General features: G+C 35.8%; 1 protein-coding gene across 2 annotated transcripts in view; it reads left to right on the plus strand.

Moving 5' to 3' along the window:
- Positions 1-22,065, plus strand: part of Rasal2 (RAS protein activator like 2) — a 246,104-nt gene that overhangs the window by 144,326 nt on the left and 79,713 nt on the right. For both annotated transcript variants that reach the window (XM_027417286.2, XM_027417287.2), the window contains one exon: positions 9,666-9,772. In XM_027417286.2, the coding sequence (XP_027273087.1) occupies positions 9,666-9,772 (107 nt within the window). The remainder of the gene's footprint in view (positions 1-9,665; positions 9,773-22,065) is intronic.

Below are 22,065 nucleotides of genomic sequence, written 5' to 3' on the forward strand. Positions count from 1 at the left end.
ACGACAAGCTAATGAACGACTGAGTAGCAGTTTTATCCTGAAAGCTGTTGGAAAGAATTAAAAACATATGAGCAAGAAAATTATGTTCAAAACATATTTGTTCAGATAGGATCTCATACACCCTATGTTAACTATAAACTCTTGCTCTTCCTGCCACTCCTTTCCCAAGTGATGGAATTGGATGTGTGTACTACTATGAAACTTTAAAGAAGGCATAAATTTAAAACTAGTATTATGAAGGAAGAGACTAAAAACAGTTAGGCCAAGTCTGGATACTTTTACAGTAAGCCAGGTATGAAATAAGGTTTTCTGTTCTCAGCCCTGTCTATTATAATTATTGTTTTCATTATTTATCATTAAAAGTAGATTATAAGGGGCTGAAAAGATGACTCAGCAGTTAAGAGCATTTGTTCTCACAAAGAACCTGGATTCAATTTTCTGTGCTCATATCGTGGTTCACAACCATCTATAACTCCACACCCAGGGAATCTGATGCCTTTGTCTGACCTTCATAGGCACCAAGTATGCGCATGATACACAGACATACATGCAGGCAAACCACTCACACATAAAATAAAATGAATAAGTCCAATAAACTGATATATTTATAATCTACTATTTAAAAACATAGATTACAAAAGCCCCTAGTAAGATTTTTTAAATATATATCATTAGTGTATGTAGATGTATGTGCATATATGCACATATGCACCTACATTATAAGGGCAGAGGAAGTTCCAGGAATTGATTCTTTTCATTGGAGTGCTGGGATTACATGTGTACCATTTGGTTTTTTGTTTTGTTTTTGAAATATGGCTCTAGTAGTCAAACTCAGTTCATCAGGCTTACACAGTGAATTCCTTCAACTGCTCAACCATCTCACCTGCCTTTAAATGCCTATAGAAAGAAGGATGAATCACCTATCTTCCTACCAACTTGAAAATTCTTAAATGCAAATGAATGTTTGCATATCTTGAATTAAAAGCAGAGACTAAAAGGTGAAGAGATATTAAAAGATTATGTCAGCACAATTGATAGAAATTTAGAAAAATTAGATGAGTCAAAGATTTTGAATTTGGAAGAAAAATGATACTATTAATGGAAAGCAAGTGGGAAAAGGAGCCAGTATTTAAGAGATGATGACAAGTTCTGTATTGAGTTTGAGATAGATAGTACACATCTGGACAAGCATATATCTGATAATTAGAAATTGTGTCACAGGTAGAAATTCAAATTTTTGAATGTTTTGAATTTTCTGCTTTTAATTTGAAAGCCATGTACCTATAGAAGGAATATGATTGTCATTTAAAACATCTACCGTGATACCTACTGTTGGCAGACTGACAAGAAGAGACAAACAAACAGGAAATAAATAGGGCTTGTGGTAAACTTTGAAGAACACTGGCATTGTGATAGGTGAAGAAGAAGAGGAGATACAGAGTAGATGACCATAAATGTAGGAAGAAGCCAGGATGGTGTGCCACCATGTAAAGGGAGGAAAAGCCAGCAGTGTGGCCAGGAGTGACAGTGATTTTAAATACCAGAGAGACATCAAGGAAGACCACTGGATTTGACAACTTAAAGTTAAGACAATCATATCTTCTAATACTTTGGTAGTTAATTGGTAGTAAGTAAGTAAGCTTCTTTCCTGAAGATACCATGGAAGAAAGGAAACACAAGGCTGGAAAGATGACTCAGTGGTTAAGAGCACTTGCTGTTCTTTTAGAAGTCTCAAGTTTGGTTACCAGCACCCACATGGCCACTTACAACAGTCTGTAACTGGGTCAAAGGGGTTCTGATACATCCTTCTGTCCTCAGCAGGCACTTCATGCTTGCTGTTCACATACATACATGTAGGCAAAACCGCTGTACACACTAAACAAAATATTTTTTATTAAAAAGAAAGGAAACTTGCCCCCCCCTTTTTAAAGTGGGGGCTTGTATAGAGTTTTGGGTAGAAGGGAGAGTGAGTCATTGAAATTCCAATTGAGAATAACTGAGAGAAGAACATCTTCTCAGGGCTTATGATTGAGGATGTAATTAAAGCAAAGGGTTAATCTCGTGGTGGGAGAAACCAGAAACCAACAATGCATGCAGAGATTGAACAACAGAAAATGAGAGAGATGAGATAACAACTCTTGTTCTAAGTTTTGGGCATTTATCACACTCCGTCATATGTTACAGTTAGTTGTGTGCTTGTGTATATTTATGTAATATCTAATATTCTCTGCTTCCAACAAGATCGGGATCATTTGTTAGTACAGCATGAAGTACAGCACTGTCTCAGGATAGCACTGAAGATATTTACTAGTGTTGTCTAAAATTGTTAAAATTGCTCTTGTCAGATAGATACTCTGTTTTCTCTCTCTTGTTTTTCCTCCAGAATCTCAGCATTCTGGAGGCTGAGACAGTAAGATAACAAATTTGAAGCCAGGCTGGGTTACATATTGAGGCTGTCTCAAAATAATAATAATAATAATAATAATAATAATAATAATAATAATAATAATAATAATAATGAACAAACAACCAACCCAAACAAAACAAAACCTGTGGGATTTTGCTGAACTTGTGAGTTCAGCCTGTTGTTATAGCCAGTTGTAATACAGCCTATTATACTGAAAAAAAAATAAAAATTAATGAGCTAAGTGTTTAATTCACTAATTTAGAAAAAGAATAAGTAACCTCAAAGAAAGTTTTAAAAAAGTATATAATAAAGATGAGACAGATAATGATGAACTACAAAATATAGATAAGATAGAATTGATAAACCAAGAATCTAAAGAAGATAGTCAAATGGCAAGATTTGATCAATATAGAAAGTATAAACAAACTGCTTAAACTGTAGAAGGAAGTAATTATGGAAAATTAAAGACTTAAAAGTTGGAGACTCCAGGCTAGAAAGATGGTTCAGTGGTTAAGAACAAAAAGAATTGTAAACTATTGTTACAATTCTCTACATTATATTTAGCTCTTGCAGAGTACCTGAGTCCTGGTTACAGCACCTGCATCTTGTGGCTCACAGTCAAGTGTAATTTCAGCTCCAGGGTATGTGGCATCCCTGTCCAATGTGAGCCTGTACACTCAGGTGCACATACTCATACATACACACACACACACACACACACACACACACACACACACACACACACACACACACAATTAAAAAAACAGATTTTGAGTGTTTGTTTGTTCTTTGTTTTTGTTTTTTTGTTTTGCAAGACAGGGTTTCTTTGTATAGCAGCCCTGGCTGTCCTGGAACTTGATTTGTAGACCAGGCTGGCCTGGAACTCACAGAGATCTGCCTGCATCTGCTTCCCCAAGGGCTAGGATTAAAGGGGTGGGCCACCCACCCCCAGCAGAAACAAAGTATTTTTTAAACTGGAGGCTATCATAAAAACCTTTACATGAATATATTTGAAAATGTGGACAAAATATAAACAACCCACAACACCTGTGAACTCTGCTAATTGAATCATATTGGGCCTCAGGTTGTTGGTTCCCTTGGATTTTTTTTTTTTTTTTTTTGGTTTTTAGAGACGGGGTTTCTCTGTGTAGCTTTGGAGCCTATCCTGGCACTCGCTCTGGAGACCAGGCTGGCCTCGAACTCACAAAGATCCGCCTGCCTCTGCCTCCCGAGAGTGCTGGGATTAAAGGCATGCTCCACCAACGCCCAGCGTGGATATTTTTTTAAATCTTCTTTTGTTTAGGGAATGTGTTTGAGGAAAGGGGAGGGGGAACAGAAGATGCTCTTTCAAACAAGTTCCTAATGGACTGAACAATTATAAAACTAATTTTTTTTAAAAAATGGGCAGATATCTTAAAAATGAAATTTGAATAAGAAAATATAAAAAATTAAACATGATTAATTTATATTTAAGTGTACTTAATAAATTGGGGACTTTTTGAGTTTTTAAATGAGCAATATATAGACAGCAAAGCCCTCAAATATACCTAACCTTTGATTCCATGAAGCTTACTCGTCAAAGTCTCAGTTATAACTGATTATTCAAGTTAATGAACATGAAGGCTGATTGTTAAACTTGTCCAGATGGTAGGATCAATTTCATTTTGGAATGAGAAAACTAAAACTGTTTTAAGTATGAAGTTAATTCCATGCTGAATATTTACCATGTATCATTTTAGTAAGATGGCAGTCCTGTATGACTCACCTGAATACAATCTTAATTATAAGGACTTGTATTTATTAAAGAGGTTAGGGGGTATCCAGATTCAGTATATCTATTTTTAGTTGTTCAGTTAAAAGTTACATTTATGTCTTTTAATAAAAGTAATTATGGGTAGGAAAGGTTTATGAAAACATTGTAAGAAATACTTAAAACTGAGATAACTACTCATTTTGTTTGAAGTGTAGAGCAGACCATTATTGGAATCTGTAAGACCTCAGCTGCAGAACACTGTAGTCAGTAGTAGTTCTGTGGGGAAACTAGAGAACATGTACTCTAGAGTATGAATTTACAGAGATGCATGTGAGTATGTAGGTCTAGCTTTATAGAAGTAGCTGTACTGAAGATCACCTATAATTTGATAAGTGAGTGAAACACTCTAAGGACAGACACCAGAGAAGGAGTGTGACCAGTCTCCACAGATGATCAGACTCCACCAAATTGTTCACAAGAAGGAATGTAAAGAAGGCCAGTCTGATTTTTTTCCTTAAATTCCTGATTGTGTAAAGATCAGTAAAGAAGTAATTTCATCAAAAAAGCATTTTTGGGGGGAGATTAATTGTGCTTAGAATAACATTAAGTAGACAGAAACTAAATGAAATTTGGAACGAAATTAGGAGATCCTTGTCACAATCTGCACAGAATAAAAAGCCCTGAACTAGGAGGTTTATTGTTGGCTAAACTGAAACTGATAGGCATTTCAGAGATAGACTTGACACTGACTGAATGCTAAAGGGGGAAAACTAATATCATGGTTTCCCCATTTCAGTTACCTTCACTAATTACTGATGCTTGACATCATAGCTTTGGTTTTATACCATGCTGAATGCACATTTCCTTCTCAGGAAATGACTGTTTCATGTTTACATGTAAAAGTCTATACATTTGTATTTATATTCTCTTTCTTCACCTTTCTTCCCTTCTCCCTTCTTTCCTCTCTGCTCCCTTTTCTCCTTTTTTTGTGGGAGGAGGCACTCTATATTGCCTAAACTGATCTTAAACTAGGCTGAAGTGATAATCTTCCTGCTTCAGCCTCCATAATAGCACAATACCACCACCAAAACCAAATCCAAAACAAACAAGAATCAACAATCAATGGTCATTAATATCCCTCAATGTCAGTGGTCTTAACTCACCTATAAAAAGACACAAGCTAACAGAATGGATACGAAGACAGAATCCATCTTTCTGCTGCATACAGGAAACACCTCAACTTCAAAGACAGATGTTACCTCAGAGTAAAGAGTTGGGAAAAGACTTTACAGTCAAATGGCCCTAAGAAGCAAGCTGTTGTAGCAGTCCTAATATCTAACAAATTAGACTTCAAACTAAAATTAATCAAAAGAGATGAAGAAGGTCATTTCATATTCATCATAGGAAAAATCCATCAAGATGAAGTCTCAATTCTGAACATCTATGACCCAAATACAAAGGCAGCTTTAGGTATTATTTAGGGCTTGGCTTGTGTTTGGTGGCTTTTTGTCCTCACTGTTACACTTTGTTATTAAGTTACATGTCTCCTCCTTGGTCTCAGTGTCTCGGATCTATGTATCTTGGACTTGGAGATCCTTATCAGCACCTATTCCAGGATTGAGTCTTCCTTGATAAGCCATGTTTGAAGTAGACCCTTAGTATGTTTGCCTTAGTTTTCTTTAAAATACAAAGAACTGTGAAAATACTGTTAATTTTTTTGAGTTATCTTTAGGAACAAATAAGGGAACTAGAATCTCTGTAGTTATGGTTTCCCCCTCCATTATAGCCTATTATGTAAAACACACAGTACAAGATAGCATGCCTGGTGGTTAAAAGCACAGGCTCTAAATGCAGACTGCGTGGGTTCTAATCCTCATTTTGCCTCTTGCCTGCTGGGCAGACATGGGCAGAGTACTAGAACATCTTGTTTCTGTGTCTGTAAAATTGGGAGAAAAATTCCAGTTCCAAAGGATTATTATGTGGATTGAAGATGTAATTCATTAAAAACATTTCTCTCAAATAAAGCATAATAAATGATGACTGCAGTATCATCATTTTTTGGTATTGTAGTATCATCATTTGTTGTCATTATCAAAATGCCTGGTTGTTATCACTAAAAATGAGAGATAACATTTTGTATTGGAAATTTAAAATAAAAGCTCAGGCTCTTTAAAAACCCAGTATCTCTTTAAAAGTCCAAAGTCTCGCCATTGCAGGCTCCTATACAATAAAAAAGTTATATACTTCTTGTTCCAAGAGGGAAGAACCAGAACACAGTTAAAATCAGATCAAGGCAAAAGCCATCAAGCAGTGTAAATAGTTTGTTGTCTAACATCTGGAACACACACAGGATCTTCTGGGTGCCCAAGGGCTTCGGATGCTCCTCTTCTCCAGCATTACTATCCACAACACACACAGCTTGTCTTGTAGGTGCAAACTCCACTCCATACCTGCTGTTGTCCTTAGAGGTTATTCCACAGTCCTGGTATCTCCAGTATGTTCTGGACTCAACTGCAACTGACTGCACCTTCACCAGTGTCCTTTGCTGGCTTCTACAATGCCAACCCTCACGATACTTCCACAATACTTTTCATCTTGCAGCTTTGATGCTACCAAAACATGTGGAGGACTCTTACATATTGTCAAGTTCAGCCTTTTCTCCCTCTGAACTACAGCTGTGTGCTGACCCTAAAAGATTGTACATCAGTGTTTTTCAGCCTCAGCTAACCAGCATCAATTGTCCTAGTAAAGCAAAGGCTTCACTTTGGTAGTACTGGTCTCTTGTTAATCACAACCAATTTTTCAATCCCAGCTGACCAGAAACCTCAAATTATTAGTACTAAATATCAAACAGCCCTGAGTCTTTGTTTTCCTCTGAACTCCACAAACCTGACCTCTATCATCTGCATTGGACAGGTGCTTACACACACACACACACACACACACACACACACACAGAGAGAGAGAGAGAGAGAGAGAGAGAGAGAGAGAGAGAGAGAGAGAGAGGGGAGAGAGAAGGAACCACTTGGACCTTCCTGTGATTTAGTAATCCAGCAAGCTGTCAATCAGTCTTCTGTTGAGACTAATATCTTCTTTCTTAGTTAACATTGGTCTTCAGGGGAGCAACCCTTGTAAGCAATAAAACACATGGTCATTCAAGGGTTTATTCCATATCAAGAGATAAATTGTGTTATAGAGGATTGATAAATTAGCAGTATAAAGTACTCACTCCTTTCACTGGTTGAGCTACTTTCCCTCTTCAGTAATAATTTATTCTCTCTGGAGCTAACAACCTATAAACTGTAAGAGCTGTTTGTTTTATCTTATGGAGATAAAAAGTATAGTAAGTAACCATAGTTATTAGATTTTCAAATGTAGTTACTCATTTTAGCCAATACAATTTCACAAAGTTAAAGCATTGAAATATATTTGCTTAATGAGTTCATAAGCCTAAAACTAAAATTAGATGTTTGGAAGAAAGTGAGGAAATGGGTTTCAGCTTTTTTGTTAACCAGAGACTGTTTCATTCTATCATTTTATTCTAGCTAATTAAACTTATTTTTCTCCCATTTTGGTTTCTCTGTCATTCAGAGATTAAAATATCTGTATCTTAATATGAAGTTATAGAACCTCCTTAGATAATTATCAGAGAAAATATGAGATGTTCTCCTGCCTTGCCAGCTCCTTTCCTTGCCTGTCTTGTTCCCCAACTTTAGAATCACCTGACTTGAATACTTCACTCTTAAAGTCATGTCTTGAAGTCTGAAGGTCTTGCTGTGTGGTGTACTTCAACAAGCTGATTTGCTTAAATTCCTTTGTGCCATTCCCATGAATCTGAGTTAATTATACTGCCATCTTTCAGAGATGGATGTTAGAAGTCACGTGTGCCTAATTCTGAAAATGACTTCCTACATTAAGACTCGTTTATCCACTGATGGTTAGAGAGAATCTGAGACACAGTTATTGGTCATAATTTAAAAAATACGGCAATATCATGGAACTGTCTTCTACTGCAGGCATATAAGCTGCGGTATCAACTTCTCAGTCGTTAGGAATATTGTAATTTGGCTAATATCTTAATGGTCAAGATGCCACAAAGAGATGAAAGAAGACCTGTATCCAGCATGCAAACAGTGATAGGGTAAGCACTTCCAGTTGGCTTTTCTTAGGCAGCATTGATTTGTGTGCATTCCTGGGTCTGTGTAAGATGGTGTCCTTTTAACACTAGCCGAATTTAAATGTCAGTAATTTTTTTCTGCTGCGGATTAGTGTAATACAGAGAAATTTTCTGTAAGTAAGGGAAGGCAATGGACGCCTGTTAATAGCTTAAAAGTAACTAATGAGGATGTGCAGTCAGACGATTGATTGAATGAATAGCTGCAGTCCTGTGTGTTTCTTTCTCGCTCGCTCTCTGCAAGCTGTGGAGAGGGAGGGGGAAGAGCAAGGCAGGGAGGGAGCATGAGAAAAAAAATGCTTTCTCTTAAGTGGAAGTAGCACGGATCCCAGGGGCCAGGAGGCCAGAAATGGAAGTTTAAACTGCATCTATCTTTTAAAGGCAGAACAGCAGGAATCAAAATGTCAGTCTCCGGAGTCACCATTTACTCTTTATTTTTTAAGATCTGGAAGATAACACAGAATACTTTTTTTAGGATGTGCTTTTTTTCTTGTCCATGTTGAGATTATCTAATGTTATCTGAGAAGCTGGATTCTTATCTGTCAGTTGAAGTGGAGATGGGAAGCAGTTGTGATAAAGGTATAATGTGTATAAATATCTGTGTGTGCATGTGTATATGTATGTGTCACTATGGAAAAAAAACCCTTTAAAATACAGTGTTAATGTGGTTTATTGCTATTAAATTAGAGATAACATCATTTGCAGAATCCTAATCTTGTTAGGTCATTTGAACAGATCTGTGATTGCAGAGTAAGATGTGAGTAAGGTCATATAGCCAGAACAAGGAGAAGCGGCTCTATTTTTATATCTGCATAGGCATGTATATTCTTTTATCCTGCAGCACCTTTCGGTCTTCTCATAGATTTTGCTACAGTCTGGTGAGTCATGTGTATAGAACCGAACTTTGACCTTTTCTAAGCATTGTCAAATCATGCACAGCACTAGTATTTCTTGTTCACAAAAAATATGAGTAATTTCTGATTTACTTAACTTCTAAATGGCTGATAGAGAAGTAGAGCCATATGGTACCAGATAGAACTATTAAGTGAACCTGGAAACCTTAAACATATTGTAGCTTGGAAAAATTACTTCTTGTACATGCACAGATGAAAACACAAGTTGTCTCTTAGAATAGATTCTTAACCCTGACGAAGTTTCTTTATCTTCATAGGTCAAACATCACAAAGATACCTAAAACATGTTGAGATAAAAATGTAATAGACCTTTAAAGAAAACAGCTTTTTGTGTGTGAAAAATAAAAATTTTATAGTTTAGAGACAGTCTGAAATTGTGGATCCTTCATGATGTTTCTACTTCCTCCACTTTTCCAGAGGTACCAGCAGAAAGGTCCCCCCGCAGACGGAGCATCTCAGGGACCAGCACTTCAGAGAAACCCAATTCCATGGACACTGCGAATACCTCCCCTTTCAAAGTACCAGTAAGTATTGCTTTCCACTAAATATATATATACATATGTGTGTGTGTGTGTGTGTGTGTGTGTGTGTGTGTGTGTGTGTGTGTGTATGTGTGTGTGTGTGTGTGTATGTATGTATGTATACATAGTTCCTGAAGAATTTCATTGCAATACTGAACATAAAGGCCAGAAGTATAAATTTCTATTGATTGTGAATCATATCCAGTATGAGATTTATTAGATTTTAAGGAATACTATTTTTGTTGGTGGGCTAATTAAAAAAAACTAAGTACCTTAAATCTGAATTTTTCTGAATTATAGAGCACAAATCTTTGCAGGTGTCCTTTAATCTAGTTATTAGCTAAAAATATATTAATATGAAGTACAACATTTTCCAAAAGCATACTGAAATGGGAAGACTGTAGTGGAGCAGTATTATTGGCTGCTAGGTGAAGCCTTTCTATCTTATTGCAAAGATATATATTTTTCATACCTTATCATATATTTATATTTTATCATATATTTTTATACTTTACTACTTTATGACTCTGTGTGTGTGTGTGTGTGCGTGCGTGCGCACGCATTTGCGTGCACGTGCTTGTGTACATTTGGTCCAATGCACTGTGGAGGTCAGAGAACAACTTTGTGGAGTCTGTTCTCCTCTTCTCTCCTACTTCTATATGAATTCTAGGAATTGAACTCGGGTCATCGGGCTGGAGTGGCCTTAAAACAAATGAGCCGTCTTGCCAGCCTCAAGTAACTCAGATTTTAAGTCATCTCTTCTCTTTGAGTATAGGGTAAAGAATGAACCTATTTTGTGAACATAATAAAAATTTGTAGTGTTATAAAAGGCATATTTGAAGAGAATTGTTTCAAGGGATTGGTCATTATTCTAAGTACAACAAAAATCAATATAAGATAGAAATAAACTTTTCTATTTGGAGAAAAAAAAAAGCTTTTTCCCTCTTAATGTAGCCCAACTATTATGTTCTTATTCCAATCCTTTTAAGTTGAGATGGCCTTTTAAGTAGAACCTTTTTTAGATGTATGATATATATGTTAGTTAACACAAGCAGACATTGTTTTTCTGTGAACTCTGAAGAACAGTATACTTACCTTTTTCACCTTAAGAGTGGGTAGAGTTTGTTGATATCTGTTTCTGTAAGAACCATTCAAAGTTTTACAGATTTCTATAGACTATAAGTGAATGCTACATTAATATTGTAATCATGATGTGGTACCTATTTAAGAGCATCAATGTAATGTCTTACTAATTTTTTTAATTTTATAGACACAGCTACATGTTTTAATTTTTATGAATGAACAAAAGCATGTTTCTTTTGCCTTTTCTTCTTTTTTTTATATAACTTTACTTTTATTAAACTTTTTTTTTTTTTTTTTTTTTTTTTTGGTTTTTCGAGACAGGGTTTCTCTGTGTAGCTTTGGAGCCTATCCTGGTACTAGCTCTGGAGACCAGACTGGCCTCATAACTCACAGAGATCCGCCTGCCTCTGCCTCCCGAGTGCTGGGATTAAAGGCATGCACCACCAACGCCCAGCTTTTTTAAACATTTTTTATTTAATATTTATTTATTATGTATATAGTGTTCTGCCTACATGTATACCTGCAGGTCAGAGAGGGCACCAGATCTCATTACAGATGGTTGTGAGCCACCATGTGGTTGCTGGGAATTGAACTCAGGACCCCTGGAAGAACAGGCAGTGCTCTTAACTTCTGAGCCATCTTTCCAGCCCTTTTCTTCTTTTTTTCAAACAAAGCAGAAACCAATCCAGCTTAACATGTATTAATAGTGTGCTGGTTGGTTTTTTTGTTTGTTTGTTTTGTTTGTCAATTTAATGTATCTGGGAAGAGGGAATTTTAGTTTAGAAAATGCCCCATAAGATTGGTTTTAGGTAAGTTGGTGGAATATTGTCTGGATTAGTGATTGATGTTGGGGGCCCAACCCATTATGGGTGATATCATGCCTGGGCTGGTGGTCCTGGGGTGTATAAGAAAACAGCCTGAGCAAGCCAGTAAGCAGCACCCCTCTGTGACCTCTGCATTAACTTCTGCCTCTTCAGGTTCCTGCCCTTATTTCCCTCCATGATGGACTATGATGTAATAAATCCTTTCCTCCCCAAGTTGCTACTGGTATTGGTATTTTATCACAGCAATAGACACCCTAAGTAAGACAGTAATTCTGAAGAACATCATCTTACTTGAATGTGTATTATGCAGCAGATCACAGTGATAACAGTGATCCTAAATTATTAAGAAAAAAAAGAGGTTTTCTTTTGTTTGCTAAATTTTTGAAGATGTAAATGAGTATATTGTATATCAATAATATTTTAAACTACCCATACACATAGTTCAGTGATGCACTTGACTAGATTGAGTTCTTATTTAAGATTTTCACAGTGTCTAGCTGGAATCAAATGGTGATTTCTTACATTTTTCTTAAAGTATACAAATGAGACTAGCTCTCTGCATTATGGTAACAATGAAGAATGTCCTAAATTATGAGTGAAGTTTGTGTTCAGGCTTTTTAAAGTTTTAATTAATTAAGAATTTCAAGTTTTGCTTATTTTAATACTAAATTGGCAACTGACTTAAGAGTTATCTTAATAAAACTAAACATTTGTAAGTAGAGGTTTCAAAGCAATGAAAGAGAAGTACTTAGACCAAGTATTACTTACAAACCATGTACTTACTTGATAATCATAGAAATAATGAAGGAGAGAAAAGGCTCCTTACTGACAAAATTACAGTCACAAAGCCTTTTATTTCTAGGAGAATTAACCACCCAAAAGCCCTCACCTAGACACTTTCTAAAATTAGCTATTAAAACAGAAGTCAATTTTTTTTTTATCAGCTCCCACTATAAGAAACAGGCAAATAGCTAACATGTGCTAGTGGTCTTGGAGCATGTCATCATATTTCAAAGTAATATAGTATACAGAAGTTGACACTGATAACAGTGATCTCAAATTCTTTAAAAAATGAAATTGTATTTGTTTTCTTATTTTTTAAAGTATAACTGAATATGTTATATATCATTTGAGAATACTTTACATCTTAAAATAGGTGATCATAAAACTTACTGTTCAGAAAGATGTTTCACGTTAGATAAATAACACATTTTTATTTCTTCTTTGGCAAGACCATGCATGTATATAATGCATTTTGATCATATTCACTCCTCATTTTCCTCTTTTAGTTTGTCATCTCTATTTCTCATTTAACAGTGAATATCTATTCTGATTATCCTTGAAACCACCCCAATTGCTCCATATAGTACCTTATACATAGCAAAGATCCAATCAATAGTTGTCAGGAAGATAACATACGAATCAATTACACAAAAATCCAAATAGTATGGTTTTATCTCACATTTATTCTCTTGGTATAGATGATGTCTCTAGTAAATTGAAGTAATATTTGCTATTTATTAAACATTTCAAAAGAGATTATTTGAAATGAACATGTCCAAAGTAGGGTTGTGTTTTTTTTTTTCTCAATAAAGAGAATTTTTAGCTAACAGTTGAGATTAATGTCTAGAGTACATTCTGTCTGTATTTGGAAATTAAAACTAGTTGGAATTAATTTAATAATTTGTTTCATGAAACATTTCTTTTGAGTCCTTTAGATATGCATATGTACAAGATCACAATGTTTTTGGTAGTTGTGAGTTTTGTCCTAGATTCTTCAATTATAATCATTTGAATAGCTTTTGCTTAAAAAGATCATTTTTATTTGCTTGTTTGTTTTCTTTAACATGTTACTAGGGTATATTTTTGCCTTGGTGTATTTGTGCTTTTCTCTATATAAAACATCTTTTGTATATGTTACACATTGCTTAAATGACATTTAAATGATTTTATGGTGGAAATGAGAAACAACTGACTAAAATAAGTTATCTCTGCTTAAATTTAGTTCAAGAAGGAAAACAAACATGTCTTAAGGTTTCATGCATAGTTAAAACTATGGTTTTGGAACAGACTTCTTTATACCCTATTTATAAAGTGACTATTGATATTAGGATTTTTGTATGACTTCTGCTTAGATGATAACATCCATTTGGCATTGAGTAGAGAGAGCTGCTTGTTTTCCGGGCCAGGTGTTCAGCTTAGTGTTCTCATTTCCATAGCACAATGATATGAGTTGGCCTTGTCTGTATAACACAATGCAGTAGCAGCTGCACCATTTGTATTAGCTTTGAGCTTAGTTCTGAAAGAATTCAGACAGCAAAAATATGCCAAGACACCCAGAAAGCATAGTTGAACTAAGGCAGTAGCCTAATGTTTCTGTGTAACGTTCCTTAACTTCTTGTTACTGTGCCCCTTGACCAGTCCTTGTCAAACAAATATGTAAATATGAGATTGTCAAATGATTAAACTTTTCTGTGGTTTAAAAAAAATCCTCTGGAAAATAAAGTGCAGATTATATTAAAGTTCTATATAAAAAGATACTGGGGCTGAAGAGAAAGGCCAGCAGTTGAGCACTGGCTGCTGCTCCAGAGGACACCAGGCTCAATTCCCAGCATCCACACTGGGACTCATAGCCAATCATCTGTAATTCCAGTTCCAGGGGATTCGATGTCCTCTTCTGGCTTGTGCACATATGTGTTGCACAAACATAATATGCAAGTAAAACACTCATACACCTAAAATAAATCTTTTAAAAAGCTTTTTAAACACGAAAAAAGATGGTACCCCCTTTCTTAAGTGCCACGCTGTGAGAATCAGCAGGTATTGGTTTCTGTTGTATCTGGTGTCTTCTATGTGGTCTATATAAGTACTTTTCCAAATTAGTCACAGTTTCATGCACACTTTGGACTAGAAAGCGTCCCATTGTCCAAACCAGTGGTTTTCAAATCTAACTAGCCATAAAATTTACCTTTCATAAATACACTGATACTTAAAGATAAGCCTGATGGTGATGGGTTTGTTTGGGCTTGTTTGTTTTTTTGGTTTTGTTTTTAAAGATTCCCAGATGCTTCTATCATACACCCTGGAACTGAGAATTGTTTGCCTTCATGATTGGTAAAATCTGAGGAACTCATTTGTGTCAATCTTACCTACAAACATTGGTGCTTTCTTTTATGCCTTTAATTATGAAGTTTAGCATCTTGGCATGCAGGACAAAAGAATAGGGTTAGATACAACTCTGAAGAATGGAATCTAAGACTGGAGATTGGTAGATACCTGGGGAAGGGAAGAGGCTTGGCAGAAATTGTTATCAGGAGTCTAACTTGAAAGAATCAAGAAATGGTGTGAAGGAAATACTCCTCTGTCTATGGTAATCCTCAGAAATAGAATTGCAGCAGACTAAGCACTAAAAAGTCCAGTTTATCCCACCCAGGAGAAAAGGCTTGTTCAAGAGGATAATGCAGTCACCCATATATAGCACATTCTTTAGATAACCATCCCTCTTGTCCCAAGGAAAGGTATTTCTCCTTGCCTTCAATAGGGGAGGGAGGCTCAACTTTCACTTTATAATTCAAGATAAGTGTTTCAAACTAATGCCCATTTAAGGATGACATTATCCACTAAGCATACCAAATATGTGGAACAGACACCAAATATTTCCCTCCTATCTAGGAGTTCAGAAGCTAGTGATATGAAAAGAAAATGTTTCCAGTGTCATGATTTTGCTAGGTGCTTTGCTAATTGTGTGCATTGTGCAAAGAGTGGTTTTGCCCTTTTCTCTAAAACTTTACAAGATACCAGCATTGCTTCTAAAGAATACCTCTGAGGTGCCTTCTAGCATAGAGCTCTTTAATTCTATAACCAATGCCACTTCCATTCTCCTGGATTTTTTTGTTTTGTATATTTTTTATTAAGCATCTACTCATTTCATTTTAAAGGAATTTCATTCTAAGATGTTAAAATATCATTGTAGTTTTCATCAGACTATTGGATAGTTAGTTAAACAACAAACAAACAAAAACTCCTAAATGAGGGTTCTCTAAAGAAGGTAAACAGTGGTGTTTATGTACTGGAAAGATGCTCATTATCAGCTGTTAGGGAAGCTCACATCAAAATGATGATGAATTGCTACTTCTAGGATAGCTATTATCAAAACAGGGAGATAGAAACTCTAAGATATTACTGGTGGGAATATAAAGTGAAGCAGCCATTAAAAAAATAATTTGACAGTTCTTCAAAAGGTAAATGTTGAATTTCCATTTGACCTAGCAATACCACTTCTATGGATGTAACCAGTTGAAAACATGCCTTTACAAAATGCACATAAATGTTTATATCTTCATTATTTATAATAGCTATAAAGTAGCCACAACTTAAATATCAGCTGAGATCATATATAAAAAGTACTGTCAATCCATATGATAGCACATTATTACCTATAAGAAGTCAAATAATGATATATGCTACTACATATACCAAAAAAAAGAGGCTAGAGAAGCTAAAACAGAAATCCATATGTTCTATTGCTGTGTATATAAATAGTCCAGAATTATAGAAATGAAAGAGTTCTAGAATTAAGCTGTGGTGATGATTGTATAATTCTCTCTCTCTCTCTCTCTCTCTCTCTCTCTCTCTCTCTCTCTCTCTCTCTCTCCCCTCCCTGCCCCCCTCCCCCCCTCTTTCTTGAGATCTATTAAGTGCTATGATTGTAGCCATGAGCTGCTACATTACACCCAGTTCAATTTTATAAGTACACACATACACTTACAAATTGACTTGTACACTTTTAAAAGAGTAATTTTATGGCATATGAATTATACTAATAAAGGTATGATAAAATGAAAATATAGGCATATGAGACAGGGTAAGGATATAAAGTCTTACTAATACTTTTTAATGTGGTTATAAATTGAAGCAATAATATTTTTAATATACTAGATTAAATAAGGTATATTTGATGGAAAAGGCAAAGAAGATACTTTGAAGTATATTGCTATATAATAGTTGTTTATTGTTTATAAAATTCTTAAGTATTCACTACTGATGCTTTGAACAATTTAATTTTATGCAAACTATGATAATACTTCCTTCTGTAAGGAAAATAGTACCATATATGTTTTTTGGATATGGGAATAGGAAACATAACATTATTTTAAAACTAAATAAAGCAGGAAACTTAGAGATGACTTAGCAGTTAAGAGCACTTAATGCTCTTAAAGAGGATCCAAGTTCAGTTCTTAGCCCTGGCATGATGCCTCACAAATGCTTGTAACTCCAGTTCCACAGAAGCCAGTGCTATCTTCTGGGCTTGCAGGCTCCTGCAAGTGCATATATAATCATGGAGATTCATACACATGAGAATAAATAAATAATAGATTATTGCAATGTTTTATATGTAGATTTTTTGAAGTTTTACCTATTATCAACATAATTATTTTTATCTTATAGAATAAGTCATCAGGTCTTCTCTGCATCCTTTTATATCCATCAATCTCGTCTTTTCAGCCTAACTGCTTTCAGTTATCATTGTTACTCATTCCTTCCTTGAACTGATATTCTGGCCAGCTTCATGACAAGGAAGCCAGTGCAGTATCTAAGCACTTAAAAACCCACATGCTTTGTGGTTACTATATTGAAATCCTCCATCCCCTTCTTTTTGTATGTGTGTGTTGTGTTCTTGTGGGAGTGGTACATGTACACATATGTGCATTTGCATGCAAAGGTCAGAGCTCATGAGGTATCATTTTCAGTTGTTCTCCATCTTAGCTTATTTTTTCCTGTCCTTTTCACATGTGTTTATATGTGGTGTGTAACATGTGTAGACAAGTGTGTGTATGGGCATACATATGTGAGTGATCATGCACATAGAGGCCCAAGATTGATATTGTGAATTTTCCTAGATCACGCTTCCACTTTCTTTGAAGAAAGATCTCTCAATCAAAACCAGAGCTGGCTGATAGAGCTAGTCCTGCTAGACAGCTAGATCCAGGAAATCCATCTTGTGAGGCTGGAATTATATGTCATGTCCACCAGGCATTCATGTGAGTTCTAGGTACCCGATCTCCAGTTTTCTTGATTGCATAACAAGTGTTTTAACCATTGAGTCATCTCCCCAGCCCCACTTAATCATTATTTTTATTATGTTTTGAGAGAGTGAACACAAACATTTGCATACATTGCTATGGCACTTATATGGAGGTCAGAAAACAACTTTTGGGATTCAGTTCTCTCCTTCTCAACGAAAGTATCAAACTCATGTACAGTGTCATTCTTTTCCTGCATTTTGAACAGTTGCCCTGTATTTATATTGAGAGCCACTAATTGTATTGCCAGTCCTGTGTAGTGCAGTAGATTGTTACCTCACTCACCCCTAGCCTCCAGTTCCTTCACATCACTTTAATCTTCACACTGCTGCCAGAGTGCTTTCTTGAATTTAAACCTGATTGTTACTAGTCATGTCATCAGACTTGGCAGCAAACACCTTCACCCACTGAGCAATCTCATCAGCCCACACCTTATCTTTTGAGACATGGTCCCTCAATGAACCTGGAACTTGCTGATTCAAACAGAGTTGCTAGCCAGCAAGACCCAGTGTTCCTCCTGGCTACACCTCTCTAGTGTTAGGGTTATGGACACTTGTGGCCAAGCCTGGCTTTTTATATAGTTGCTAGGAATCAAACCCAGGACCTCAAGCTCATAACAAATACTTTGCCAGCTGAGCCATCTCCCCAACTCTACAATCTTGAAATTCTTGATTGTGACTTGACTCTTAAAGGTCTTCAAGTAGCTCAAGTAGTACATGACCAAATCATATATGTTTTAGTTGGCTTGAACAGTGCAGAAATAAAATGATGAATGTTTTGGGTCTTCATCTTGCTCTTTTGTTATTAAGAGCATTCCCCAGTCATACATCTGAATATTATATTTTATTAAGTAAACATTAAAATACACACTCAACTGTATTTTATTCATTTTATATAGTCAACAGAATTTAGCAGCTGCTTTTACTAGAAGCCTTAGAGTCCTTCTTATTCACCTTATAATATAACCTAAACATCAGACTTTTTTAGGGATTGCTATTTTGTTTTGTACTACTGGGGATTGAACCCAAGTTCTCACACATGCTAGGTGAGCACTCTACCACGAAACTGTACTCTACCCCACCCACCCCTACTCCTGTTCTTTTTCCTACCATGTTCTGAAAGCTCACTTAAATCTGTGAATGGTATGCATTATTGTCCAAGTTATACAAATTGCAAGGGCATTGTTATTTTTTATGCTGCAGTAGCCTCATCATTATCTGATAGTTCTGAGTTAATCAGCACTGTGTACTTTTTGTTTTTCAAGACTCTTCAGTTGATCTACTAAATGAAGCAGTGAGGAAGGGTGCAATAGAGTAAGTAGGAAAAACATGTTCTTTCTATGGAAGTCCTCTGAACACAATGACAGAAAGAGCAACTCCTGAGGATTGTTTTTCCTATGAGTTTTCCCTTCATTCATACACAGTATAGTTGGCTATGTGGGAATGTAGTGCCATTCAGGTCTTTAAAAAAATCAAACAAGGAAAGACAATAGTAACATCAGAACTGAAGATCAAACCCCAATGATCTGTCCTATTTACCTACTTTTTATCCAGTCAGTGGGATCACTCTTACTCAGAAGCACTTTTCTGTTAAAATGAGGTGGTTACAGTTAAAAAAAAAATCAGAACTCTTCTTAACATGTGGTCTAAGAGGGTAAGGTCATCTTGCCTGATTCTGTCAGGTTACCAATGCAAGGATTAAACATTGTTGTCATTTAAGGATATGTTTCTAGAATAGGCAAAAGAATGATAACTGTATTTTGGGCCAGCAAGATAGCTCAGCTGGTAGAGGCACTTGACATCAAACCTAGAGATCTCAGTTTGATTACTGGAACCCACATGGTAAAAGGAGAGAACCAACTCTCATAAATTGTTCTCTGATCTCCACATATGTACTGTGGTGAACACTCCAACACACATCCACACAAATAAATAAATGCAAAAAATTTTAATAAAGAAAAACCTTTTAATCTCAGCACTCCAGAGGCAGAGGCAAGTAGATCTCAGTGAGTTCTAGGCGAGCCTGGTCTACATAGTTAGTCCCAGGACAGCTATAGGGCTCTTTGTAGAGAGACTCTGTCTAAGAGGGAGGCAGGAGAGGACTGTTAAGTTTTGCTGCATTATCTTAACCTGTTTGACAAGAAGTTGATTGACCTCATCTCACATCTTTTATTATTTTTGTTTGTTTTGTTGTTTTTGAGACAGGGTCTCACTTTGTAGCCCAGACTGTCCTACAGTTCACTGTATAGCCCCAGCAAACCTCAAACTTGTGACAGTTACTCTGCCTCAGTCGTCTATCCATTTCCTAAACAAGTTGTTCTGTGTGTGTGTGTGTGTGTGTGTGTGTGTGTGTGTGTGTGTGTGTGTGTGTGTGTGTGAGAGAGAGAGAGAGAGAGAGAGAGAGAGAGAGAGACAGAGACAGAGACAGAGAGAGACAGAGAGAGATAGAGAGAGACAGAGAGAGACAGAGTCAGAGAGAGAGCAACAGAGAGAATGAATGTATGAAACATCTTTCAAACACTATCCACCTTGCTACTGAACAAAACAGTCAATCTCACACCACACAAAAGAGTAATCCTCAAGTGGATAGGGCCTAAATGTAGGAAGACAATAGGAACAGGCCATGTAACTGCTTTAAAAAAAAAAAAGTTGCAATTTTTTAACCTCAGCACAGTACAAAAACTTGTTAAAAGTTAAAAGAACCAATAAACCTGAATTTACAAAAACTGTTACTAGGAGCTGACAAGGTTCCTCCTAGGTAAAAGTACTTGCCACAAAAGTCCAAAAAAAGGAAACAGTCATCAGTGAAGATGTGGGAAACAGACATTGTCATGTATTTCTTATAATAATAAAACATATCAGTATTTTATGGTATGTGGAGGTTTGTAAATAAAAAGGAGACTAATAATCAGTTTGTTAATAATTTAGTACCTTAACTCATAATAGAAAGATGTTTGTAATATTAGAAACAATACAATTAGTAAATACCCTCTAGAAGTAATATGCCTAATAAAATCTTTTCTACATTATGTTTTTCCATTTTTCTTTTCTGTTCCTCATTTAGTCTATACGAAAATAATCCAAAGAAGAAAGGATAACCCAACAGATACTAGTGAAGAGTAATTGTATTGTTGTTATTGTACCTATGGCATGCCATTATCCAGAATGGTGATTTTAGGAACATTTCATTTCACTCAAGGAATTAAGAATTTTTGTTTTATTAAATAACTAATAGTCTCCAGTTGCCCTCCATCTGTGATACTGTTATGCTTAGAGTCCTAGAAATGAGAGTCAGAAATTTTTCAATTAAATTCTAGTCCATCTCCCTTGACAATGAAAAATGCCTTTCACATTGTATTATCTAATGCTTTTTGGGGGTTTCCATGATAACCTCTGGGAGACTGTCCAATGGACTAATAAGCTAATAGACCTCACTTTAAGCAATGTTCTCTCTCTTAGTTTGATACACCATTTCACTATTTTAGGCCTTAAAGCTATTTTGCTTAATATCCATGCTGAGAACTTGATCAGCTTAGTCACTGTTCTTTCATAAGAAAGCACATGCTTGCATGAGAAACCGAGGTGGTCTACTAAATGAATAGTCCAAATACTGAACCTTTCCTCTTAAACTGTGGGTTTGGAATAGTTTTAATGAATTGGATTTCTCTTAATTCAGACTAATTATTATTAGCATTCTACTCTACAGCTATGAAGCAATTCACCATTTCTTAAAAATTGCATAAATATAAAGATGACTTTAATTTGTTTGATCTTATTTGCCTTCCAGTATTACATTTCAGTAGAAGATATAAAATAAAATAGGAACAGAACTGATTATAGGTTAAGACAGGAAGTAACATGTAAACAAAGGCTCTTGCATAATCATGAGATTAGTCTGATTCTATTACAAAAATCAAGAATGATTTTCTAAAAGAAAAATAAGGTTAGTATTTAAGTGGTATCAGGACAACTACGGAACCATTTGGGAAAAAGATTAAATATATATATCACACCTCACAATGGCTCCAAGTGGACTAGAGATATGTATATTGGAAGACAATAAAAATAGGCCATGTAATTGCTAAAAGAAAACATGATAGCATTCTTTAGCATTTAGCACAGGGCAAGTTTTTCATGGTGGATTCTGAAAAGCCAGAGGCAGTAAAAAGAATCGATGAATATAACCACACAAAAAAAAATTTTATTAGAGCTGGCAAGATACCTCAGCTTGCCACTAAAGTCCAGTGAACTGAGTTTGATCCCCAGAACCCATGCAAAAATGGAGGTAGAGAAACAGTTCCACAAAG

The sequence above is a fragment of the Cricetulus griseus genome, chromosome 5, assembly GCF_003668045.3.
Source record: "Cricetulus griseus strain 17A/GY chromosome 5, alternate assembly CriGri-PICRH-1.0, whole genome shotgun sequence".
Taxonomy (NCBI): Eukaryota; Metazoa; Chordata; class Mammalia; order Rodentia; family Cricetidae; genus Cricetulus; species Cricetulus griseus.